At 37.4% G+C, this 26,037-nt stretch overlaps 4 protein-coding genes across 5 annotated transcripts; 2 read left to right on the top strand and 2 right to left on the bottom strand.

Annotated features, from left to right (window-relative positions):
* Positions 1-810: 810 nt before the first annotated feature.
* CHB3 (DNA-binding family protein) lies at positions 811-9,018 on the top strand. Of its 2 annotated transcripts, none has more exons than XM_023698188.2 (7): positions 811-1,397; positions 2,194-2,714; positions 3,173-3,805; positions 4,612-4,778; positions 4,852-5,573; positions 8,151-8,341; positions 8,414-9,018. In XM_023698188.2, exons 1-7 carry the CDS (start codon positions 932-934, stop codon positions 8,792-8,794), a joined length of 3,081 nt encoding a protein of 1,026 aa, XP_023553956.2. In that variant the 5' UTR covers positions 811-931; the 3' UTR covers positions 8,795-9,018. The 2 variants fall into 2 exon arrangements, with proteins under 2 accessions (XP_023553956.2, XP_023553957.2); XM_023698189.2 differs by having other exon boundaries at positions 813-1,397; positions 8,154-8,341.
* A 146-nt stretch (positions 9,019-9,164) lies between these two features.
* On the bottom strand, positions 9,165-12,406 carry LOC111811378 (ras-related protein Rab7). Its single transcript, XM_023698190.2, has 7 exons — positions 12,198-12,406; positions 11,706-11,732; positions 11,449-11,548; positions 10,474-10,620; positions 10,263-10,343; positions 10,023-10,168; positions 9,165-9,526 (listed from the first exon to the last, which is right to left on the bottom strand). Exons 1-7 carry the CDS (start codon positions 12,248-12,250, stop codon positions 9,460-9,462), a joined length of 621 nt encoding a protein of 206 aa, XP_023553958.2. The 5' UTR covers positions 12,251-12,406; the 3' UTR covers positions 9,165-9,459.
* A 1,259-nt stretch (positions 12,407-13,665) lies between these two features.
* Positions 13,666-19,996, top strand: LOC111811479 (coatomer subunit gamma). Its single transcript, XM_023698350.2, has 18 exons — positions 13,666-13,867; positions 14,334-14,431; positions 14,534-14,584; positions 14,720-14,833; positions 14,921-15,121; positions 15,216-15,317; positions 16,251-16,358; positions 16,433-16,666; positions 16,757-17,007; positions 17,113-17,284; positions 17,391-17,546; positions 17,643-17,693; positions 17,794-17,934; positions 18,007-18,204; positions 18,319-18,450; positions 18,555-18,728; positions 19,079-19,318; positions 19,616-19,996. The coding sequence occupies exons 1-18, from the start codon at positions 13,822-13,824 to the stop codon at positions 19,808-19,810; spliced, it is 2,664 nt and encodes an 887-aa protein (XP_023554118.2). The 5' UTR covers positions 13,666-13,821; the 3' UTR covers positions 19,811-19,996.
* Positions 19,997-21,262: 1,266 nt separating this feature from the next.
* On the bottom strand, positions 21,263-25,647 carry LOC111776263 (guanine nucleotide-binding protein subunit beta-2). Its single transcript, XM_023655670.2, has 6 exons — positions 25,313-25,647; positions 25,096-25,190; positions 23,884-24,308; positions 23,182-23,539; positions 22,905-23,018; positions 21,263-21,636 (listed from the first exon to the last, which is right to left on the bottom strand). Exons 1-6 carry the CDS (start codon positions 25,416-25,418, stop codon positions 21,601-21,603), a joined length of 1,134 nt encoding a protein of 377 aa, XP_023511438.1. The 5' UTR covers positions 25,419-25,647; the 3' UTR covers positions 21,263-21,600.
* Positions 25,648-26,037: the final 390 nt, after the last annotated feature.

The following is a 26,037-nucleotide window of genomic DNA, read 5'->3' on the forward strand; positions in this document are numbered from 1 at the left end:
CTACGAATAGTGCCTCAACTTGGGACATCGGTTCCACGAGTAGTGCTTCAACTTGAGACATCGGTTTCACATTACATAGACAAGGTAAGCTACCGTAAGTTAAAGAACAGTAGAGTAATTCACTTCAAAGATGAGACTTGTCGCTCCGTAGATCTAGAACGACAAAAAAGGGTGAACCACTCCTCCGAACGCAAAGTGGGTCCTTGAGCACTTAAGGTACCGTTCGAAACTTCAATGCACCCTAGATGCTCAAATATCAGTAGAGATTAGGCTCGAACTTCCTAAAGTCCGAGTAAACCCAAGTGAATACCTACTATGTCAAGAATACGATGCGAGCATACAAATAGATTGGTTAGTGAGCATTTCTATACGAATCAAGATGGAGGAGCGTTTGAAGTTGTACCGTCATAAAGGGGGTCATTTTGGAGCGTCAATTCGTCTTTGTATTTTATTTTGTAATTGTATCCTAAACTCATTTTCTCTTTTATAATAAATTTACACAAAAACGTCTTATAATCGAATTTTATTTCGTATTTAATCGTGGTATTTTTTATTTATTTATTTAAATTTCACGACATTTTTATCTTTTATTTTATTTGTTTTTAGCCCGTCTTTTAAATCATGATTTGTGATTTGAAACCTTGAAAATTGAGTCGTGATAATGACTATCAACCGAGTATAGCTCAATCTTATTCTATATTTAATTAAAAAAAATTAGAAATTTAAAAATTCAAAATAAAAATAAAAATAAAAATAAAAATTGGATTTTATTTTATTTTTTTTTTGGTAAGAATTGGAATTCTAAGTTCAATGCATCATGGAAGAAACAAGGTTGGGTATGCCAATAGCAATATAATCAGCAACAATGGAGTTCTCAAAAGTACACACTATCATCATCTTCAACTGATTCCATTTCCAGCAAAATCCTCACATGGAGGACAAGCGCCGCGACGCCGGAAATTTACCGGCGAACAGCACCGATTCTCCGTCATCGGAGGCGCCTTCTTCTCGTCGTCGAGCTGGAGCTCAGAAGCGAAAGGCAAGTACTCTCGGTGGCTCTATCTCCTCATCCGCGCCCTCGAAACGCGTTACTCGCGAAAAATCTGCGCTTTCACATCCTCCAAATCATAACGGCCCTTTCACCAGAGCTCGATTTGGCCCTAACAATGTTGCTGGAGCAGCATCGGCTAATGGAGGTCTTGCCTCCGCCGCCGGATCAGTTAAGACGGAAGGCTCTTTACTTCATTCTGAAGTTCAGCGTGGAGACGCGTTGGTCGCTGCGGCGGAGGAATTGAACAAGGCGACTAGATTGGCGAATTTGGAGGCGTCTTTCGAAGCTGATTTCGAAGCCATTAAATCTCGGAGTGCGAATTCTCATGTCGTTCCGAATCATTGCGGTGAGTTTCGGTTTACTCTTTTTCGAGATCCTGATTTGTGCCAAGTATTGTAGGGGTTTGTGGAAATGACCTCCATGTCGAGAGAAGGGAGTAATATGGGAAATTTTGAACTAAGGGCTTGGTATTTTTGTACCGTGAAGAAAAGCTTCCCAATTTTCTTTGTAGTGCATATCTAAACGTACATCAGGCTTTGTGTATCTGTTTCATTGGAAGTTCAGTGCATCCTTTTATTTTGTCAAAAATTTCTTAGCAAATTGAGGGTAGTCTAAAGAGATGTTGGAATAAACAATGGTTACATGTTGAGCTTCTTTTGCTTTTCTGAAACTATGTGAGGATGCAAGAAAATGTGCATGGTTTGTCTCTTACAGCTTGGATTGGACAAGTACATAGACAAGTACATATGTGAAATTATTTGAAAGATTTTTCTGAAATTAAAAATCTTCTGATATGTGAAATTATTTGAAAGATCTCTGCTGTCTTGGATTGGAAAAGTACATAGATCTTCTTCAAGACGAAGTCTCAACCAATATTCCCTTTCTTTTGGCCTTCTATTTCATGTGCATGGTTTGTCTCTTACAGCTTCTTAATTCTCTAGAGTATGTAGTGGGCGAAATTATCAAGTGCTACTTTAATAACCAGCCATGCAATAAGTTAAATTCTTCAATGCTTTGCAGAATTTTCATTTATTCCTTTCTGGTTCCAGGAACAAGCTTAATCTTAGGCTTTTTTCTTAATTAGTAAAGAGAGAATCAGAGATCCACAAGTTTATTGATTATGGTTTGGTCTTTGTTTTCAGGTTGGTTTTCATGGACAGAAGTCCATCCAATTGAGGAACGTTCGATGCCTTCTTTTTTCAGTGGAAAGGATGGCACTCGAAGTCCTGATATATATATCAAGATACGTAATTGGATTATGAAAAAATTCCATGCAAATCCCAGTACGCAGCTTGAAGCAAAAGATCTATCAGAGCTGGAAGTTGGAGAGCTAGATGCTAGAAAGGAGGTGATGGAGTTTCTTGACCATTGGGGTTTGATTAATTTTCACCCTTTCCTATCTGCAGAATCAATTTCAACAAGTGATCTTGACGATGAAAGTCAAAAGGACTCTTTGGTTGAGAAGTTGTTTCACTTTGAAACATTAGAATCCTGCCCATCTATTGTTCCGAAGATCAATGTTACCACTGCAGCTCCACCTAGATTGCTTAGAGAATCTGCAATTTCTGAAGAGATGACGAGGCCTGAGGGTCCATCTGTTGAGTACCACTGTAACTCATGCTCTGCTGATTGCTCTCGGAAACGTTACCACTGCCAGAAGCAGGTTGGTTTCTTTTTTTCTTCTTTTGTTTGTTTGTTTGTTTGTTTGTTTGTTTTTTTTTTTTTTTTTTTTTTTTTTTTTCAATTAGGAACAAAGGAATTTTATTAACAAGCAAGGAGCAGCCTAAGGGCAAGGGGATGAGAAGGCCCCCTCCCAACAAAAACTAATGAGTATCAGCCTCCAATCTTAGGAATTAGGACTAGCCTATAATTACCACAAAAAAAAAAAAAAAAAAAAAAAAAAAAAAAAAAAAAAAGTGCCATATACCAGATAGAACCCAGGAGCAGGTGGGTTGTCAATTCAAAATTCCTTCTTTAAACAGTTCATTGTTGGAATATCAAACTTGTATTTTAGAATCTCATGGATGCAAAATCATGACATTAAATTTCATCAGTAGTCTCATAAGTCAACAGTTATGTGTATTCATTGACATATCAACTAATAATATTCATCTTTGACAGGCAGATTTTGATTTATGTTCGGAGTGCTTTAACAATGGGAAATTTGATTCCGATATGTCTTCATCAGATTTTATTCTCATGGAGTCTGTTGGGGTTCCTGGTGCTAGTGGAGGTAAGTGGACAGATCAGGAAACTCTCCTCCTCCTTGAGGCTTTAGAGCTTTATAAGGAAAACTGGAATGAGATTGCTGAACATGTGGCTACCAAAACAAAAGCCCAATGTATATTGCACTTTATTCAAATGCCAATTGAGGATACCTTTCTTGAATCTGAGGATAATGTTGAAGACGGTGCAAAAGAAACTGTTCCACCTTTAACTGAAAATGATTCATCAGTTCCTACTGATATCACTGAATCAATGGATAATAAGGCTACTGAAAAAGAGGCTTCGAATACAGAAACTGCAACCAAGGAAGATACAGGTGAGGTAAAAGTTGGGATGGATAATCCAAAATCAGAGGATGTTGAAGGAAAAGCTGCTTTAGATAACTCCAAATTAGAAGATGGTGATCAGAAGGTTTCTGAAGACATTGCCTTGAATGCTTTGAGGGAGGCATTTGAAGCCATTGGTTACATATTAACACCTGAGCACCCACTATCATTTGCTGATGTAGGGAACCCTGTCATGGCATTGGTAAGTGGAAATTTAGAATGTAAGAACTAATGAAATCGGTAGTCCTAATTTTCTTTAATCGATCTAGAATAGTTTTTATTCATTGATATGCCTCAAATTTATGGTTATTTCATTGTTGTTCTGAATCAGGTTAGGATTAGTCGTGTGGTTTTGAAGTTCCTCGCTTTCCATAAAATAAACATCTAAATGTAAAACCACTACTTAGATTTGTGCAGCAAACAAAAACTTAGAGTCATCACTTAAGCTGGTTCCTTATATATTGAACTTGGTTTCTGGAATTTTCTCAAGTCTCATAGATGGAAGATGATTTCTTCCGTGATGGATTTTTTGGATGTCATGGCAGGCATCTTATTTCTTGTTAGCCTATAAGATGCACCAGGTCTGCGCTGCAAAGGAGCAGTTTGACGTTCACTTTGTATGAACTTTACTACTTTGCTTGAAGGTGTATGTTAACTTCGTTGATTCTAGATTCTTGCTATCTTTTCCCTTTTATTCTTTATATGTTCAATTCAAATAATTCTCTCCACTAGAAAATGAAGGTTTATCTTGAACCTGCCTTAGCATTCTAGGATTTTGTTTTGTCATCCGTGTCTGTACATGAACCAAGTTTTGGCAGCTATCGTTACAATTCGTTCATTGGCTTCTATCCTTGCTCAGGATGACCTTCAGTTAGTAATTGTCATGCTTATTATATTTATTGGTGGAGCAGAAATAGTGAAGCGTGTACTCTTTGCCCTTCATTAGCACTCCTTATAATCATTAATTTCATTCCTGATTGCTCAACTATTTAAATATTTGCTTTTCAGGCTGCATTCCTTGCACGCTTAGTTGGATCAGATGTTGCCAGTGCATCAGCCCGTTTTTCTTTGAAAAGCGTATCTCAGAAATCTCCCAGTTTAGAACTGGCTACAAGGCACTGCTTTATTTTAGAAGATCCACCAGATGATCAGAAGGCCAAAGCTAATTCAGAGAGGTACTTGACGTTGAGACTTGACATGCTTGTTTCAGTTTTGTTCTATTCTTTGATCACAGTGATACTTGTGCAGTATTGTCAATGTGGAAGCTCAGAAAAATGACAAGGAACAGTGTGTGAAACAGAGACCAGACAATTCTACTTCGGTCCTAGATGACGGAGCCCTATCAACTAATGACAGTAATAACAAAAATGGAGAATCGGTGACAAAGGAAACTATGGATAATGAAAAGTCTTCAGATGCTATTATAGAACACAATCCAATTACTAATCATGATTCAGATAGAGCAAGTAATTTGAAAGAATCGAGAGAACCAGAATTACCTGAGGTTGAAAGAACAGGCATTGTGAAGGAATCTGAAAATGTAGAATCAAAATCGACATCAAATCCAGTTGAAAAGTTGGGAGAAGGAACTTCTGCTGAAAAACCATCACAACCGAAGTTGTCACCAAAGGATGTTCATATGTCAGATTTGCAACATGCTGAAAAAACTGAGATTCAGAAGCAAGTTCCATCTCATTCTGCCAAAACTAAAAAAGAATTAGATGACGAGCCAAATCATTTACCCTCTGCAAGCGAGCCTCAACCAACAATTTCTGCTAATTCAGTGAAAGAAGCCTCAAAAGATGTAGCTATTATACCTGATTCTCACAATGAGAATGAACCTGCACAAACTGAAATGTCTAAATCCGTGGTTGACCAGGGATCAAGCAAGGTCGCTGATTCTTTGCCCTCAACAGAGAATGCAACCCCACTACCAGTAAAACCAACTTCGGTTATTGAAAGAGGAGCAGGTACGTGTTTCTTTTTTTCTTTTTTTTTTTCCCAGCTATAATTTTGTATTTTTGAACCTCCCACCAATTCAGATTGCATTTTTCAATTGTTTTTTAAATAAATTATTCAAGGCTATCCAAAGGTTGCACATTCCAAGAGGATGGTGAGTACAAGTTATTTCCTATTGAATAGTATTGACTTTGATTTGTTTTTATGAACTTCCTCATGTACTGCTATGTATATTTCTTGAAAAAAAAGAAAAAAAAAAGGATCATCAAGAACCGCAAAAGTGTAGGACTGTTGGAGGAAAGTGTAATGTTCTAGGGGGAAGCATACGTAACTGACAAAAGCAATCAGATAGTGAAGCTCTCACTTTATTTCTTGTCCTTCTTCAACCATATTCCAAGTTAGAGAAATTATGGCCCACTTTGTTGGAGGGGCCAGGGGGTGGTGTAGAGGGGTTGGGAATTTAGAGATGAAGAACTTTGCTCTCTTTGCTAATTGGTTTTGACATTCTTCCTTCAAGCTTTATGCTTTCTCGCAAAAGATTATCGTGACTCTTGAGATGAAATTAAATGAAACAAACTGCAAAATCCTGTTTGACATACTTTCCCTCATCCATGGTGATCCCTTGACTTAGTATTTCAGGATAGGCATTTTTTTTCTCGAGTCATCCAATATTTTGTCTTTCAAATATCTCTTCAAATTCATGCTTGAAGTGAAAGTTAAGTGGAGACTTTTTAGGGAAATTGTCTCAAGCAAAGCATGACTTGTTTATCCTTCAAGAGACAAAGTGTTCTAGGGTTTCATGGGAATCCAATTCATATTATTTAGAGAGATCAGTTTTTTTGAGTGAATCCCTTGATCCTATAAGGTCTTCTGGAGGCATCTTGGTTGTATGGACTCACAACCTTCCTAGCCTGGGAGTAGTTCATGGATCATAGAATTTATTCATTCACTTCCATAAATGTGATTATAGTCCCTCCAGGTATCCGGAGAGGGATTGTTTCTAGGAGGAGCTAGGAGGTTGGCTTGGTCTATACACTTAGTGCTGGTGTTTAGTCAGAGATTATGATTTGACAAGGCTTCCATTGATGAGTGTGGGTTATTTGGATCCCTCTCTCATGAGATACCCATCTTGAACGGTAAACAATCTGACACCTCCACCTCTCTCCCCCCCCCCCCCCCCCCCCAAACCCAAAGAGAGAGAAAGAGAGAACAATAACACTTGAAGGCTCGTTAAATTTTCAATTATTTCTTTCCAGTAGAATCTTCCATTGTATTGAGTTACCCGTACCAATCCACAACTTTTAGTTCTTCCCTTGATATAAGTTCCACCTACTAATTGTTCCACATTTCCTTTTAGTGAACTGCGAAAAACCCAACATAATCCAGAAACATGCAAACATAAAATCCCAAATATTTTTCTGAAAGAACTGAAGAAAAACAAATGAAAAGGTGGGAAGGGTTTAATTTCATGAAAAGGCTTTCTTTCCTTAGGTCGTCACTATTGTGGGATCGGAATGCGTCTCCATCTTTCGTGAAATTTGTGTAAGCCATGAAGGAACAAGAAACTTTTATTTGCATAAGGGACTTAATTCTCTTGAAGAAAGTAATTGCCAAAGTTCAGAGAGAGTAAGTTGGAAATAGAAATCAAGAGCTTCGTGGAAAGGAAGGGGATCATAATCTTTCTTTCATAAAATTGTCGGTTTCGGGAGATACAAAAACAAAACTTTGTCTCTCGTTAATAATGAAGGATTAACTGAAAGTGTATGAGGTGGTTCCTCTCACCATCAGGTTGCAGGATGTGTTTGAATATGGAGCTGCTCCTCCATTGACTTTGTCTCTTCCAATTGGTTGGGAACTTAAGAATTTCTTTTTTCCTCCATAAGAAGGTGGACAATTGGTTTATAGAAGGTACTCCCGGCCCTGGGTTGTTATTGTTCTCCCTTGGAAAATAACCCTCTTCTTTCTTATTAAAAAAACATAATAATGGTACCACCCCAAGTTGTTTGGGTTTTTGTGATGGGTTAAAATGGTGGCCAATGAGTAGTATAAAGAGGGGATAGTTTGGAGGGGCCCTTTACTCTTGAGGAGACTAAGCAGGTATTGTTTAGTTTTGATGGTTGTAATGTGCCGAGTTCAGAATTGATGACCTCGTTTCAAGAGTGTTCAGAGACTATTAACTCGATCTTTTTAAGGTATGGAGACGTCTTTGAAACAAGTCTATCTTCTTCCCAAGAAAGAAATTTTCTGTACAATGAAAAATTTCAAGGTGATGATCAGTCTTATGACTTGTCTTTAAAAAGATTATATCGAGGACAAAGTCTTTCGACTTCGAAATTTCGCTCGGTTTTTTTTAGCTCAAGTTGGTATAACTTCTTGTCGTCCTTCTGTTGTCGTATCATTGTACTATGTATCATGCTTGATCTGATCTGCTGAATTTTAAAATGTGTGAGGAACACTATAAGCATGATTGATTTTCTGGACTTTTAGGAGTGTTGAACACATTCAGCAAATTAATGAGTCTTGTTTCAATTGCTGAGAAGTATACGAGAATGCATTTGTTTTATAGTACCTGTTTATTTGTTCTTTAGCAGATGTTAATCAAAGCAAGGACAACAAAGAAGAAAACTCCAATTGTACGAGTAAAAAGGAGGATAAAATCGATAAGTTGAAGCGTGCTGCGGTTACGACACTGTCAGCAGCAGCAGTGAAGGCAAAAATTCTGGCTAATCAAGAAGAGGACCAAATCCGTCAACTTTCCATGATATTAATCGAAAAACAGGTATCTCAATTGAAGTTGTTTCCCTTCCCATACATTTTAAACAAAAACTTACACTACCCTCTCTTTTTATAGCTGCATAAGTTGGAAAGCAAGTTAGCATTCTTCAACGACATGGAAAACGTGACGGTGAGAATGAGGGAGCAACTAGACAGGTCAAAGCAGAGGCTTTTCCAGGAACGTGCACAGATAATCGCTGCTCGACTAGGCTTACCTGCTTCGTCATCACGAGGTGGGGCACCAACATTACCAACAAACAGGATGCCCATGAACTTTGCAAACACAGTCCCAAGGCCTCCAATGGGCATGGTGCCCCAAAGGCCTCCGATGTCGGGACTGCCGGGTATGCCTGCTTCTAACCCTAACCCCCAATACCCAACAACCAGTACAACAATTTCTGGGAGTTCATTTCGCCCTGCAAATCAGGACACACTTTCTTCTGTTGGGTCAAAGTAAATCAATATTAGCTTGCAGGTTGAGCTCGCAACCATTTTAATACAGTAGAGTTCACTTCAGTTTACTGTGTAACCAATTTGATTTGAATGTTGTATTATATTCAACCAGGAACAGTTTTAAATTTGGAAGGAAAAAGAATCTAATTCAGCCTGCCAGACTTTATTGTCCTTTTGTATTCTGAACAGCCATATGATCATATTATAGTTCAAAATCTTTCTATTGGACATTTCGTAGCCATATGATCATATTATAGTTTAACAAATGAGTTATAATTGTGACCATTGCAGAAACTATCCAGGCTGAAGATCTAAAATATATTGAAGCATGAACAGAGGAACCAAAATCCTAGCAAATAAACAAGAATCAAACGTTCACTAAGAAGAAGAAATACATAAACTTATGCGACAAACTGATTGTCATCAACAAATGAGGCTCAGGCATAGAGTCGGTCACGAGATGGATAATTTATAAACCCCTACGACAGTAAACACAACTTGCAACGACCAAACACGAACTGAGTCGATAATGACAGGATTTGTTCAAATGCAAAGCCAAATGTACAAATAGGAATATGCATAAAAAGCCTGAGTCTGTAGGACCTTTATAGAAGACTTGAGATTTACTGGAGAATGAAATAGAATAAGAGGTGATTCAGTGTATTGAACTCAGCAGTCGCATCCAGATGATCTTGGCTGATTGTTCCTCGCAACATCGATGGTGTCGGGTAAGTATCTGTGGTACACCATTGCAACCATTAATCGAAAAGGTTTTGTGAAAGTAAAGTTAATAGCCAGGAGTAGAAACCAATGAATCATGGACGAAGAAAGTTCGAAATAAAGGAAGTGAGAAAATACAGCCATTTAGGACGAGCTAGATTCTACATATCCACAGCCTCAGGTCAAAAACTACTAACTAAATCCATTGCTAGATCTAAACCTTAATTCGTCTATTCGTTTTCTATAAGGTATAGGATAGAGGATTCGGGATCCTGCACACATTGTTCACTTCTACGGCGTGCGACACAGCTTGGGAAACAACAAAACTAGGTGAAATATCCCCAACCGAAACCCTTATCATGTCGAGTTCGTGCAGGTGTGGAAATTGATAAGTTATTTTGCTTGGTGAAATGTAGCAATGAATTCCTATTTTATGCACATGTACAACAAATAACTGAGAATAGAAAATGAGAGACTGAGTTAGTAATATTTGGTTTGGCATATGAACTTACATCTCTTCCTCTTCCCCACTCTTGAGGGCATTTTTTGCAATGCATTCGAAGGCTTCTTCCACATTAATGCCTTCTTTGGCAGAAGTTTCAAAGTATGGGATGTTTCCTTTCGATGCACACCAAGCTCGTGCCTTTTTCTCCGAAACCTGAAGTATTCCGAAAAACAGAAAATTTCAGCTTACAATCTTCTGAATGTAGAAAGAGAACATGATTCAATACTGAAATTTAGGTAATACTTACAACTCTACTGTTTCCACCATCTATGTCAACTTTATTTCCTAGAACAACGAAGGGAAAATTTTCGGGATCGGAAGGGCTCGCCTGCAGATGATGTTATGCCAAAGCATCAAAAGAAGTTCAGGTTTTCTATTATCTTTTGAACTTATTTGAACTCTTCTGTAAATCAGTTTCTGGTAACAAGATTATAGTTCATGAACATAGAGAACAGAACCTGGATAAGGAATTCTTCCCGCCAGTTGTTAAGGTTGTCAAATGATTTCATTGAATTGACATCATACACCAGAACGCAGCAATCAGCACCTCTGTAAAAAGCAACACCAAGACTTTGGAATCGTTCCTGGCCTGCTGTATCCCATATCTGTAAGGCAATGGGATGTCATTATCTAAAGATTGAAGGTTCAACTGAGTCCCTTACATGAGAAGATGCAGCCTCCATTGCCAAGTTCTTGCTCATTATAAAGGATTAAGACACAGCAATCATTTTCAAAATATCATTCAAGAAATTCATATTTTCCCAGATGGATTGATTAAGTTCATACATATTTTCCCTACGATAGACGAAGCCCAAGGAAATTATGTAGTTTGAGTTTTCAAATAATCCAAGTCTGAAACACTACACAGTAGAATGAGGTGAAGTGCTTTTTGTAATAGCCCAAGCCTACCGCTAGCAGATATTGTTCTCTTTGGGTTTTCCTTTTCGAGCTTCCCCTCTAGGTTTTTATGACACGTCTGCTAGGGAGAGATTTCCACACCCTTATAAGGAATGCTTCGTTCTCCTTCCCAACCGATGTGGGATCTCACAATCCACCCCCCTTCAGAACCCAGCGTCCTCACCGGCATTTGTTCCCTTCTTCCATCGATGTCTGCCCCCCTTCGGGGCTCAGCCTCCTTGCTGGCACATTGCTCGGTGTCTGGCTCTGATACCATTTGTAACAGCCCAAGCCCACCGCGAGCAGAAATTGTCCTCTTTGGGTTTTCCCTTTCAGGCTTCCCCTCAAAGTTTTTAGAACGCGTATGTTAAGAAGAGATTTCCACACCCTTATAAAGAATATTTCGTTCTCCTCCCCAACTGATGTAGGATCTCACATTTTTTGTGCAGTTTTTATCGGATCAAATTTAAGACAATTCTCCTAATCTAATAAAAACAACATGTGCATAGGCAAATAGAAGTTTCCCCATCACCAACCTGCAAAGTGAAAAGTCTATCTTCGAAGTGCACCTCTTTAGTCAAAAAATCAGCTCCAATGGTGGCCTTGTATTGATTACTAAACTTCTTATTTACATATCTGTTTTTAAAAGTTCAAGGAAACCACACGGAGGATGATCAAGAAACTGTTCTTCTATAAAATAGAAGAATTGTCACAAAAAGAGAAACTCGAATCAGTATCTTCAATGGAAAATGGTACACTATAACATTGTTAATTCAACAATCAAGTAGGATACTGGTTCATCAAAGAGGTCTTCCCAACCCTGCAAGTTCACAAACAAGCTTCAAATTACCATACAGTAGAAGGAACAAATTAAAACACAACAAACAGATCCAAACATGTCAGTTCCCGGAATCAGAACCTTCAATACCAGCCCAAGACAAAAGTCAATCTCCAAAAAGTAAACCAAAAAAGCCCAAAAATAGAAAGTAAGCGACAAAGCGAGTTCTCCCAACAAAAACAAGAACCAATCACTACTAACAACCATCAACTGGTGAATAAAAAGAAGCAAGAACATATAACTTCATCAAACAATCTAAATCCGAGCAAACAGAATCTTAAAGCCCCATTGAATCCGTTCCAGATCAAAGGCCAAGAACTGACAAAAGAAAATTCCGCAAGTTCGGAAAGTAACGATCTGAGTCGATCCGTTAAGTATTAAAGAGAAAGGCCAGTAACACCAAAAGCAAAATTGGAAAAGAGAAAGAGAAGAACAGTTGATTCTCACCCGCTATCCCCAAGGATGATGACCTTCAAGAGGGTCCTTCTTCGGGAAGGCATCGTAAGGGAACTAAGATCAATTCAATCAATTGAAACTTGAAAGAGAGCGAGAGAGATACAGAGAGAATTGATGAAGAAGAAGAAGAGAGGCTTCTGGTCTCTCTCTCTCTCTCTCTCTCTGATCAGAAGACGAAGCCAAGCTGTAGTGATCTGTGAATGGGAAAACAATGAATTATTCCATTTCATTTCCCCATTCTTTTCATTTTACTTCAATAAATTTTTTAATTTTTTAATTTTATGTCTAATAAATCTTTTTTAGTATAATTTTAAATATGAATATATTGAATAAATGAATTTATTTATAAAATTCTTTTTAATATATATAAATTTTATTAAATACAAAATCTATAAACTAATTTAAATTTTAATATTTAAATAACAATAATAATAAAAAGTGGATTTCTTGGTTGTCCCAAGTCACGAGTGACGATGATGGACTATTATTTTTATTATATTTTTAGAATATTTTTAAAAACAAAATTATTTCTACCCATTTATTTAAAACGAGCCAGAACCACGTGTAAGCCAGGCGAAATATTATACTATGGCAGTACAGCATACTATGGGCCAGGCCCATATTGCATCAAAGGCAGTACAGCATACTATGGGCCAGGCCCATATTGCATCAAGGCAGTACAGCATACTATGGGCCAGGCCCATATTGCATCAAAGGCAGTACAGCATACTATGGGCCAGGCCCATATTGCATCAAGGCAGTACAGCATACTATGGGCCAGGCCCATGTTGCATCAAGGCAGTACAGCATATTATGGGCCAGGCCCATGTTGCATCAAAGGCAGTACAGCATACTATGGGCCAGGCCCATGTTGCATCAAAGGCAGTACAGCATACTATGAACCAGGCTCATATTGCATCTTGTTAGTTGAAGAAGGGCCCATATTGCATCTCGTTAGTTGACGAACGGCCCATATTGCATCTCGTTAGTTGAAGAAGGGCCCATACTATTGGCCAGGTCCATATTGCATCTCGTTAGTTGAAGGACGGCCCATATTGCAACTCATTAGTTGAAAAGGGCCCATACTATGGGCCAGGTCCATATTGCATCTCGTTAGTGAAGGACGGCCCATATTGTATCTCGTTTGTTGAAGAACGGCCCATACTGCATCTCTTAGTTGAAGAAGGGCCCATATTGCATCTTGTTAGTTGAAAAAGGGCTCATACTATGGGCCAGGCCCATATTGCATCTCGTTAGTTGAAAAAAGGCCCATACTATTGGCCAGACCCATATTACATCTCGTTAGTTGAAGAAGGGCCCATACTATGGGCCAGGCCCATGTTGCATCTCGTTAGTTGAAGAACGGCCCATATTGCAGCTCATTAGTTGGGAAAAGGGCCCATATTGCATCTCGTTAGTTGAAGAAGGGCCCATCCCTATATTGTAATTTCTGATGAACACTTCCTCTCGGTTTCTCTTTCTTCTCCGACCAAAGCAAAAGCCCTTCACAAAATCGCACAAACTTCAGCATTTCTCTGGTTTTTTCTTTGTTCTCAGGCAGTAAGGAAAGCTTTGCTGGTCGTCTCTAGATCTCTCAGATTCAAATACGTCGCCCATGGCTCAGCCTCTCATCAAGAAGGACGACGACCGCGATGACGAAGGTAATGTCTTCTTTCACTCCCTCAAAATCCCTTCCATTTACCTCATAGTTACTCAATTTCTTCTCTTCTCACTTCAATATTGGTTAATTCCTCGAGTTTCACGTTCCGGGAGGTTGGATCAGTCTTTTTGATCGTAGATCTACTTGACTTCGTTGTTTGGCAGTACTTCTTGATGTATTGTGTTGTCGTGCTCTGTTTTGAACTCGGCAAGATTCTTGTTTTTGATTTCTTTTTGTTCCAATTTGGTTTAGGTTTAGAAGTTGAGATGTTTGGATGCAGTCTGTAATGTGGCTGTTGCCTTAATTACGATATTGATAAGTGCATTTGCAATTTTTGTTGTGGTTTTGTTAATTTGATGAGTGGATGGGATAGTGCTGTCATTTGGGTCTTGTATCCTGTTTCCGGATTACTATGCTGTATCAGCACAAGGACGTATGATGTTAACTCCGGTTTTTTGCATTTACAGCTGAGTATTCTCCGTTTTTGGGGATTGAGAAGGGTGCTGTTCTTCAGGAAGCTAGGGTTTTTAACGATCCTCAATTAGATCCAAGAAGATGCTCTCAGGTGTGGCCTTTGTACTATGGAATTATTTGAAACAACCTCCCTTTTGCGCACCCAATTGTTCTATGATTAATATTTTCTGCCTGGTGCATGTCTTATTTTTAGGTTATCACGAAGCTTCTATACCTTCTGAATCAGGGCGAAAACTTCACAAAGGTCAAGTTTAATAGTCCATCCGTCGAACATTAGTATTAGTCAATGCATTTTCCAAGCATGGCCTCGGCTGATGTATGTATGCATGTTCTGTTCAAATGTTGACAAGTTGACGATGTATAATAATGTTTTTAATAGATTGAAGCCACCGAAGTTTTCTTTGCTGTCACAAAGCTTTTCCAGTCGAGAGATATAGGGTTGAGGAGAATGGTTTATTTGATGATAAAGGAGATTTCTCCATCTGCTGATGAGGTTAACACCACAATCAGGTTAACTTAAATTTTTGGAGTTGTACGTTCAATATTATGAACTAACACATTTAATTTCATTTTCTTTAAGGTTATTATTGTGACTAGCTCCCTAATGAAGGATATGAATAGTAAGACTGATATGTATCGGGCAAATTCCATTCGTGTCCTTTGTCGGATTACAGATGGAACCCTTCTCACCCAGATCGAGAGGTATCTGAAACAAGCAATTGTAGATAAGAATCCTGTGGTAGCTAGTGCCGCCTTAGTTAGTGGTATTCATTTGCTCCAGGTATTCATTATTGTAAATAATAATATGCATCTTTGAGCAATTTTTTCTATCATTTTTTTCTTACTCTCTCCCTTTGCATCTTCTAAAACTGCAGACAAATCCAGAAATTGTCAAGCGATGGAGTAATGAGGTTCAGGAAGCTGTTCAGTCAAGGGCAGCGCTTGTTCAATTTCACGCTCTTGCATTGCTTCATCAAGTATGTTAGATCATCCTTTTGTGTCACGTTTTTTGGTGTTATATTGAATGCTGGGGAAGGTTATTGAGCTGAACTATGTAATTTTAATGGCTGCTTTATATTGAAATTTAAAAGGTTAGGTGTTGTGTCTATTGTAATTGACTTAATTAGTGAAATCAAATCCTGATAAATGTACTCTATTTTCTGTGATTTTCTTGGAAAGAGAAATCCAGGAGGTACTTTTCTTTTGATTCAGAAAAAGTAAATGCTAGCCATTATTGTTTTGTGGCTGGAGTATATATAGACTCTTATCACATGGCATTGATAGAAAAAAGTATTTATTTCCCATATTGATTTAGGTTTTATTCTTTTTAGCTAATTTTATCTAATACATGGGAGTATATATCAATGTTGATTAGTTCTGTATGGTATAGAAATATTTCATTTCAAGTTCTAAGTTTTTATTACTAGTATTAGTCAATTTTGATAATCCTATCAATGAAATATTCGGTGTTATCTTATTTCTGCCTATGTTCTTACCAATATATATATATATATATATATATATATATATTTCTGCTTATGTATTGTTATTTTCTTAAACATGCACATTTGCTCTTACTTTGATTATTCAGGTTTGTTTTGACTGCTTATTCCTATTTGTATGTGAACCAAATTAAAATGTTAATTTATTATTCCAACTAGTGTTCATAGCTTGTGATTGTTGCCTGCCACTTTTTCTTTGAGATTGGGCATTTTGTTACTATCTCTAAAGCTTTTTATAACTACTCTTCCTGAAGTACTTTTTTGGACCCACTTTTCCCTTGTGTGACACTTCTTATCTCCCATCACCGGGCCTTTTTTGTTCCTTTCGATATCAGTGGCTTCCATTTCTCTTCTAAAAGAAAGATTCTATTTATTCAATCTAAGAAACTATAATTTTTTTCTTCGCAGATACGTCAAAATGATCGTCTAGCCGTTAGCAAACTGGTCACTAGCCTAACAAGGGGTACTGTTCGGTCTCCATTGGCTCAATGCCTCTTGATTCGCTATACCAGTCAGGCATGTAATTTCCTGGTTCATATACATGACGGGTCTTTGCTTGTTTATTTTCTTATGGAGGGTTGTTCAAACAGGTTATTCGTGAATCAGCTACCAGTACTCAAACTGGTGACCGACCCTTCTATGATTTTCTTGAGGGTTGTCTGCGCCACAAAGCAGAGATGGTGATCTTTGAAGCTGCCAAAGCAATCACTGAGCTGCATGGTGTAACAAGCAGAGAATTGACTCCTGCCATTACTGTTCTTCAGCTGTTTTTAAGCTCCTCAAAGCCAGTGCTGAGATTTGCTGCTGTCCGCACTTTGAATAAGGTTATATCTACCACTATTTTTTTTTTTTAAATTATTCTCTCTTTTAAATTTTCTTTTGATATTTGGAAAATATATTTGAAAATCTTGCAGGTGGCAATGATTCATCCATTGGCTGTCACTAACTGCAATATTGATATGGAGAGCTTGATTTCTGATCAAAACAGAAGCATTGCAACTCTTGCAATAACAACACTTCTAAAAACAGGAAATGAATCAAGTGTGGACCGTCTAATGAAGCAGATAACAAACTTTATGTCAGATATTGCAGATGAGTTTAAAATTGTCGTGATAGAAGCTATTAAATCTTTGTGTTTGAAGTTCCCATTGAAGTATAGATCTCTGTGAGTTCTTACAGAATTTTTTATTATTCAACATTTATATGTTGCATCATTTAGGCAATATATATTGGGATTGTAAGTCTAGGACACATTTTGTCACTTTTTCAGGATGAATTTCCTTAGCAACATTCTCAGAGAAGAAGGGGGCTTTGATTATAAAAAAGCTATCGTGGATTCAATTGTTATTCTTATAAGAGATATTCCTGATGCAAAAGAGAGTGGGTTGCTTCACTTGTGTGAATTTATTGAAGATTGTGAATTCACCTATCTATCGACACAGGTTAGTATACATTTTTACATTATTCCAGCCGCTATTTTGCTCTAATTCTCATCGCCTTCATGTTCTATATGGCCTTTATAATTTGTTTTATTTCCCATAATATCAGATCCTTCACTTTCTTGGAATTGAAGGACCCAAAACCTCCGATCCTAGTAAATACATACGATACATATACAACCGAGTACATCTTGAAAATGCAACGGTTCGTGCCAGTGCTGTGAGCACATTGGCAAGATTCGGTGTTACAGTTGAATCTTTAAGGGTACAAATTCCCTTCTCTCTTTCTTGTAAGTTGGATGAACTCTATTTGTCATTCTTATCACTCAACTAATGATGTTTTTACCTCTCTCTGTTACAGCCTCGAATATATGTTCTGTTGAGACGATGTCTCTTTGACAACGATGATGAGGTATCTTATTGCTATATTATTTTAAAATTTTGGAGTGATTTAAATTTGATGTCTTGCTTATATATATGGTCGTCAAACTGTATGTTGATTTCTTGGGCAGGTTCGAGATAGGGCCACCCTATACTTAAAAACACTTGAAGGTGATGATACAGCTACTAAAACTGAGAAGGATGCCACTGACTTTCTTTTTGGGTCTCTGGATGTCCCACTGATCAATCTAGAAACAAGTTTGAAGAATTATGTAAGAAAGTTTTTAGTGAGTATATCAAGTACCACCGAGACCATTACTCATGTGTTCTGCTTATGGATGCAGGTGTCTTCTGAGGAACCTTTTAACATTAATTCCGTGCCCAAGGAAATCAAGTCTCAGCCACTTGCTGAGAAGAAAGCCCCAGGTAAAAAGCCAGCTGGGCTCGGTGCTCCTCCAATTGGCCCAACATCCACTGTTGATGCATATGAAAAGCTACTTTCCTCGATTCCAGAATTTGCCGACTTTGGGAAGCTTTTCAAGGTTCTGTTGTTACTATTCTTAATCATGCATGGTGATGTGTTGTGCTACTTATGTGTATATATTTTCAATAATACTTCTTGAATGTTGAAATTTTGATGGTATCGAACTTCTCAGTCTTCAGCACCTGTGGAGCTTACAGAAGCAGAAACGGAATATGCAGTTAATGTTGTTAAGCATATTTTTAACAGCCATGTTGTGTTTCAGTACAACTGCACGAATACAATTCCAGAGCAACTACTTGAAAATGTATTGACCAATTTAAGGAAAATTGTCTACATTTATTTATTATTATTATTATTTTGGTTAAATTTCATTCAGATTTGTAATAATCATTTCTGCCTTCTGGCCAGGTCACTGTTGTTGTTGATGCGTCTGAAGCAGAGGAATTCACTGAAGTGATATCCAAGCCTCTCAGATCACTTCCCTATGATTCACCTGGACAAACCTTTGTGGCATTTGAGAAGCCTGAAGGGATCCCCGCTGTTGGGAAATTTTCAAACATGTTGAGATTTATTGTTAAAGAGGTAACTCGGAAAAAACTTATTAAATAAGGATGGTGAATTGGATGAGAAGTATTAATAATTGAGTTTGCAAGCACCATACTTCAATATCAGCACATATTGGCTCCGTATAATTGTAGAGTTATATGGGTCAGAGTGAGGAACTGAATATTTATAATCCAATTGTAGAGTTAGTCATGGGTCCACATCTAACAGAATATCTCATGAATTTGGCCTAACCATATTAATGAGCTAAAATTGGTGAGGATTCTGTCCATGTCTCATATAAGCTTGTAATGCATTAGGAAAAGTTCATTGCCGAGCATCCAAATGCTTGATTTTGATTTCATATTGCACTTCTTTGGTTATACTAGGTTGACCCCAGCACTGGTGAGGCAGAAGAAGATGGTGTAGAGGATGAATATCAGCTGGAGGATCTGGAGGTTGTTGCAGCTGATTACATGTTGAAAGTAGGGGTCTCTAATTTTAAAAATGCTTGGGAAAGCTTGGGTCCAGATTGTGAGCGAGTTGACGAATACGGACTTGGGGCAAGGGAGAGTTTGGCTGAAGCTGTAGGTGCTGTCATAAATCTTCTCGGCATGCAGCCCTGTGAGGTTAGTTTGTTATGTTATCATGCTGGATAATCATCAAGGGAAGGAAATGTTCGACGTGTACGATCTTAGGAAAGGCTTATATTTCTGTCGTCTGAGATTCAAAACTTGATTTTTTTGTAGTCTTTAGTCGCAACGTATTTCGAGATTCGTGTTGTCTTTACTTATTTATGGTTTGTGAGTTGGGTCTCAAAAATCTGTGTTTTTATGCAGTTTAGATTTACTTAATTCATGGATTAGCAACTCTTTCCTGAATCATTGGTCTTCCCATTCAAGTAATCTTTGCTCTCTCTCTTTCAGGGTACTGAGGTTGTCCCAAGCAACTCAAGATCACACACCTGCCTATTATCTGGCGTGTACTATGGCGACGTGAAGGTACTTGTGCGATTATCGTTTGGAATCGATTCTTCAAGAGAGGTTGCGATGAAACTGGCCGCTAGATCAGATGATGAAGATGTGAGTGATGCCATCCATGAGATAGTTGCCTGTGGCTAATCGGAATTGTAAGGAATTTAAATTTTATTGATTTTTGTTTGTGAGAAAAGAAATTAGGTCACAGGTTTGGGATATAGGCTACATAAACAGTGAAATCTTGTAGAAAGAATCTTGTTGGAAGTTTGAGCCAAACTTCACTTCATTCGGGACATAGGCGACATATATTGGGGTGAGTTTGTTGTGTTAGTTTGAGTCTCTATTTGTTCATCCCTGTTTTAATTGTTAACTTTGTTGAGAATGGTTTCCTCGTCCTGCCCCGCTATTCGGAAAATCTCATCCTGTCTCATCTCAACCCAACCCGACCCGCCCTCGGTGGGAAAAAAGACTGATATGTCAACATTGGAATTCATGGGGCAAGATTTTGTTGTTGGTTGGGTTGAGTTGGGGCAAGATTTTGTTGTTGGTTGGGTTGAGTTGCGATCGATGAGTAGTATGAAATCCCCCGAGGCTTGAAACCATTGAATTGGTTGCATTCTAAAAACATTCTCTTAAAAAAATTGAACTCAAGTTCAATGAGCGAATTTAAGTATACAATTATTTTAAAAATTCATGCAATTTAATTAAAAGTGTACACATCAGCAAGGGTTCAGTGAACACCTTTTATTGAGCCAAACTATTTTGATACAAAAGGGTCCAACTTATGAACATGTTTGGCTTAAATTTTTTATAATTATAATTTAATCGTATTGAATAATTAATAGAATAAAGTTTTAACTTTTTTTGTTTTTGTTTGAATGATGTGAGTTTTCAAACTCAACATTTCAATCATAATCCCATTTCTTAATAATTTTAGAATTTATAACTTGCTGATGAGAAAAAAAAAACATATTTATTATTATTATTTTAAAAACAAAGAAGTGAATGAAGTCAATTTGGTTTTACACGAAGGGGAAGGAGAAGATACTGAAGAAGAAACCATAGAAATCAAAATCCCAACAGAAACCGAAATCGTCGATATGCAGAAGAAGACGAGCAGAAGAAAACAAAGATGAAATTCGAGCTACCCAAGAAGAAGAAGAGATTGACAGGACGAACTCACATTTTAAGTTCAAACGAGTCTATGTTTTACAATTAAAACGTTTGCAGCAACCACTGTACATACTAAGAAAATCGAGAAAAAACAAATTTCAATAACAGAAAACTAAAAATGAAATTCTAATCGGACATGGTTTTAGAAGGAGAAGAAACTAGAACTTGCAAGCGTTCAACTTGCTAGCCTAACCACGTCTGAGTTTTGACGAGTCTTAGAAAGAAAAAAAAAACCAATTAAAGATGCGGGTACATTAGAGACTCGAAGGTCTCCGCTACTCCCATGTAAATTTATCAAATGAGAAGGTATAACAGAAAAAAGTTGAAATGTAATTAGGCATTCATAAATTAACTAAAACAATAAACTACTGAAGCTCATTTTCAAGTTACACAAAGCAACAAAATCATAGACAAGACACAACGTTACATTTAATAACCACAACCTTATTTTTGATAAAAATTCAATTATATTATTATCATAGTAAAACAAGACAGCATGTAACATAAACGAACTCTCTAGCTCATGAAAGCCTTTCTTTTTTTTTTCACCATTTTCCAGTAATCATTCAGAATGTTGAGATAGGACATCTTTCTAGAGGGGGTTACTACAACTTACAAGGCAAAGACTGGAATACTTACCAAGAATTTGAAGGATTTCAACAAGCAAGAACAATGCATTTGCATGCAGACACTAAACACAGGCCTTGCAGTCAAACTGAAGCCATTACAGAAAATGCACCCCCTTTAAACTCTCCCCGTGCTTAAGTTACCTTCCGGTGACCTCCGAAAGCCCATATCTACATACAAAAAAGGAAAAAAAGTTTATAGCTAGATATTAACCAAACTAGATTATGATTATTGATATGCGTAACTATTATCATTCATCAATCATTAGCAAGAGTCAAATTGCTTACAACCACCATAGAAATATAATTCCAATGCCACAATATTTAGACACTAAAATGTAGTTTAAAGCTTCGAAAAGGAATTGATGCAAGAACAAAGAAATAAGTTTTCATCCCCAAAGACAGTTTTTCTCATTCTCGGTGGAAAGTCGAAAATTAGGAGCTTCAAAGCTTGTTTAGGAGCAGTTTTCAGAATATTTATATGCTTTTTAGAACAAAAGTTCAGTGAATGAAAACATGTTTAGATCAGTCTTTGATTTGTTTATTTTTTCTTCCATAAAATGATAATAGCTGTTTTTCATAAAGCAACCAAATTGTTCGTCAATTCAAAATCACAAGTTCTTTAATAAAGGTCTGGATATATACAACATGAGTCTTTACGGATCATTTGATCGTGGTTCTTATCTTAAGACAATTGGAGAATAATTCATTTTTTACCCATATCCTTGAGTTTAGCTAGTCAAATTTATCCTTAAATTTCATCAAATTTCATCAAATCCTAGCCTTAAGTTAAGTAAGAAATATTGATAATATACTGTTTAACTTGATTTGGACATTTTATTGTTAAGTTTGATAACTTTTTGATGTACTTGAATTTGTTGCTAGGCTCGAGTGTTCTTGTGGTTTAGTTTAGGCATTTCTATGGCTTCATCTTTGGGTTTTGTTGTACTTGAATTTGTTGCTAGGTTCAAGAATTTTTGTGGTTTAGTTTAGGCATTTCTATGGCTCCGTCTTTGGGTTTTGTTTGCTGAATCTTGTTATTAGATTTATTGGTTGATTTGAGTAATTTTTTAATTTAATTTGAGGTGTTAGTTGCACCACTTAAGGGAAAGTAAGGTTTAATTTAAGTTTAAGGTTTAAATTAACAAGATGATAAATGTCCCAATCAATTTTCAAAACAAAAAAAAGTCAAAGAAAAGAAAAATGGAATATTATCTTAGAACATATTTTCAAACAATCTCTTGGCCATGATTCCATGAATGACATCATATTATTTAACTACAAAAAGAAGATGATCATGTATCCCTACCACCCTATCAAAACTTATTCATCACTTTTCGATGCTTAAGCAATATCAAGGGTCCTACCAATCAAGAGAAAGTAGGAAGCAGGAGCAAGTCAAAATGAAGTAGGAATGCCAGGTTAACAAATACACTAACCTTCAGGTTTGAATCCCAACTTCCTGTACATAAAGCACTTCCATCAGCAGACAAGCCCAAGCAACTAATTCGCCCTTCGTGTGAGTTCTGAAGTGTTCCCAAGTTCAGAACCATCTGCAGTCACAGAAATTAATAGGTGTCATTTCACCCAATTAGATATCCTGTTAAAGGATCAAGTAATATACATAGGATTTTTTTTCCTACTCGAAGTATGCTATAGAAAATTATTGGACAACAGCTTTGTCTTAATCAACTTAATTTGAACAAGATGAAATACCTTTGCAAGTAAGGTGTCCCACACATAGCAATCACCATTTTTGTATCCAGCAAACAACAGTCTTCCAGATATAGAGAATGCAATGGAGGTTACGTGTGAGTTGGTATTATCACTGTGCAGCTGATGGTAAACTTGGAGTTCATGCCCAGTTCTGATATCAAATAATCTGCAAGTTCCATCATCAGAACCTGTCCCAAATCGGTTACCATCTGAAAAGAACTTCACTGCATTAACATCCCCTTCATGCCCATGAAATGTCTGCACTGCTCGACTAGCTACCCGAGTGTCCCACAGGCGAGCAGTTGCATCACAAGAACCAGAAATAAATGTTCTGGAATTGGATCCACTAATAGATACACTACAACATGCAGAAAAACAAATTAGTCAAACATCTACAAAACCAACATGAATAAATAAAATATCCCTGAATTAGCATTGGACAATTACAAACATCGATCTTTACACCGTAAATCAGAAGGGCTTACAGAAGGGAAAATGTAATATAAGCAAGTAAACAAATTAATGAAAAAAATTGTATATTCATATCGGAACTTTATATCATAATGAGCCAAGACAATCCAATCAAAAAAGAATGAGCCCAGACAATGGAACTCCAATTAACTAGATTCATCTCTAAACCAACTCCTTAAGGATGTTATGTGAATAAAACCCCTCAAAATTAAGTTTCAAAATCAGTTATACCTCAATACATCTGCTGCATGCCCTGACTGAAATTCACCTCCAAAAACAGAGGTTCGAAGCCCAGTAGTAATATCCCATAAGACACACGTCTGATCCCCAGAACCAGTAATGAGGTGAGTATCCTCATCTGGAACATACTGACATGACGAAATGTATCCTTTATGCCCGCTAAGCGTTCTAGACACTTGCAGATTCCCATCTCTGTCAGTTGGAGAGTTGAGGTTGAAGATAGAACAAACACTGTCAAGACCACCACCCGCTACAGATTGACCAGAAGGAGAGAAAGCACAGGTCATGACCCAAGGGCAAGGTAGTTTTATGGCATGAGTCTTCTGGCTCGTTAGCGCATTCCACACTATTAAACGCCCATCTTGAGATGCACTAACGATTCGATTCCTCTCTGAAGTCCAATCCAACGAATACACCTGCAGGAGTTTCAACAATTATTTTCCAACCCCAATTGAAAATGAAGGTTAAATTGTAAAGAAAAAGAGACATGATTGAGAGTAGGATCATTGCATAAGAAACACTCCATCGCAAGAATAGGAACCATTTTCAATATCTAGGGTCTGTATTCCAGACAATGAGTCGAGTGCCAGTAAAATGGGATAAATAATTTGATCATGTTAGATGAACACGCTCTCCACAATGGTATGATATTGTCCACTTTGAGCATAAGCTCTCGTGGCTTTGCTTTGGGCTTCCCCAAAAGGCCTCATACCAATGAAGAGAGTATTCCTTGATTATAAACCTATGAACATTCCCTAAATTAGCCGATGTGAGACTTTCATCATCCAACAGATCAGACTTGAGAGTACATATATAATGTAGCATAAATCAGAGTAAGCTATCTCTTGAAGAAAGTTTCTTTATATCATTTCATAGGCCTATCCTCCCCTACTGCCTTAGATCTTTCCCACCAACAAGTATGATTGTACGTCAAATCATTAAATCTCTTGCAAAGCATACACGTAATAAATGAACTAATAAAGCAATCGCTACCAAATCCATTCCTCTTAACTAGATAATCCAAAATTGTTTTAAAGTCAACTGGTGTTGTAGTGTAATTCAATCTCAACCTTCCAAGATACGTCTACAGTAAAGCAACGATTTCAGATCTTGTTCACAACGTGGTAAGAGGATTTCTAAAACAGGCAACCTTGAAGAGGAGATGAAACACGGTCGTCCTCGTAGATAACCAACAAAACGTACCTTTCCAGTGTGACCCTGTAAAGTCCTGCAGCACACGAGATCCGTAGCTCCAAAACAGACGGGATTCTTCCCCAGAGACCTCACATACCCAGCTACTGCAGAAGCAACCACCAAAACGGATGAGATCGAAACCAAGTAACAACAATATAATCATGAATCAGAAGAAAAAAGAAACAACGCCGAACGAAAAAACCTCCAGAATGATGAAGTAGCTCACCATCAGTGTCGAGCAACGAATGCCTCTTCTGCTTCAATCGCTCTTTGAGAGAGTTGACCGTCTCAATAGCCGCCACATGCCGCTCCTTAAGCTCGGAAACAGACATTTTGCTTCTTCAAAACAAAAATTTTCAACTAAGAAACGCCATCCACACGCCCGAATCGAGCTTCAGAGAAGTCCTGAGCACTGAACAGGACAATGAGGGGAAATCGAAGCGAAAATCTAGGGTACAACTAGGGTTTACAGGTCCAGGAGTAGGCGAAGGATTGAAGATCGTCTCTGAAGAAGAAGAAGAAGAGCAAATGAAAACTTTAGGGGCGATCGAGAGGAAGAGGAAAAAGGGACGAAAAAATGGAGAATTATTTTTCTACTGAAGCCGGCGGGGCCCACGCTGTCCCACGTGTTGCACTAACCATACGTGTAAAACACCGTGTCATGTGGGGTCCATTCAGGCTCTAATCTAATAATTAAATCCACTTTAATTACTATAATTGTGTTCAATTAATTAGCCGCAAAATGTGATTTAGATAAAGTTATACAACAATATACTTTTATTTTTCCCTTTTTTAACCTAAAGTTTAAACTTTTAAATTAATTCAAATATATATATATATATATATATATATATAATATATTAATACTTAATGACCAACATTAAGAAGTTATGTGTAATATTGTTTTATAGTTATATAAAAATTAATATTGTTGTTATTGTTATTATTATT

The sequence above is a fragment of the Cucurbita pepo genome, chromosome 15 (assembly GCF_057944985.1).
Source record: "Cucurbita pepo subsp. pepo isolate OVF chromosome 15, ASM5794498v1, whole genome shotgun sequence".
Lineage (NCBI taxonomy): Eukaryota > Viridiplantae > Streptophyta > Magnoliopsida > Cucurbitales > Cucurbitaceae > Cucurbita > Cucurbita pepo.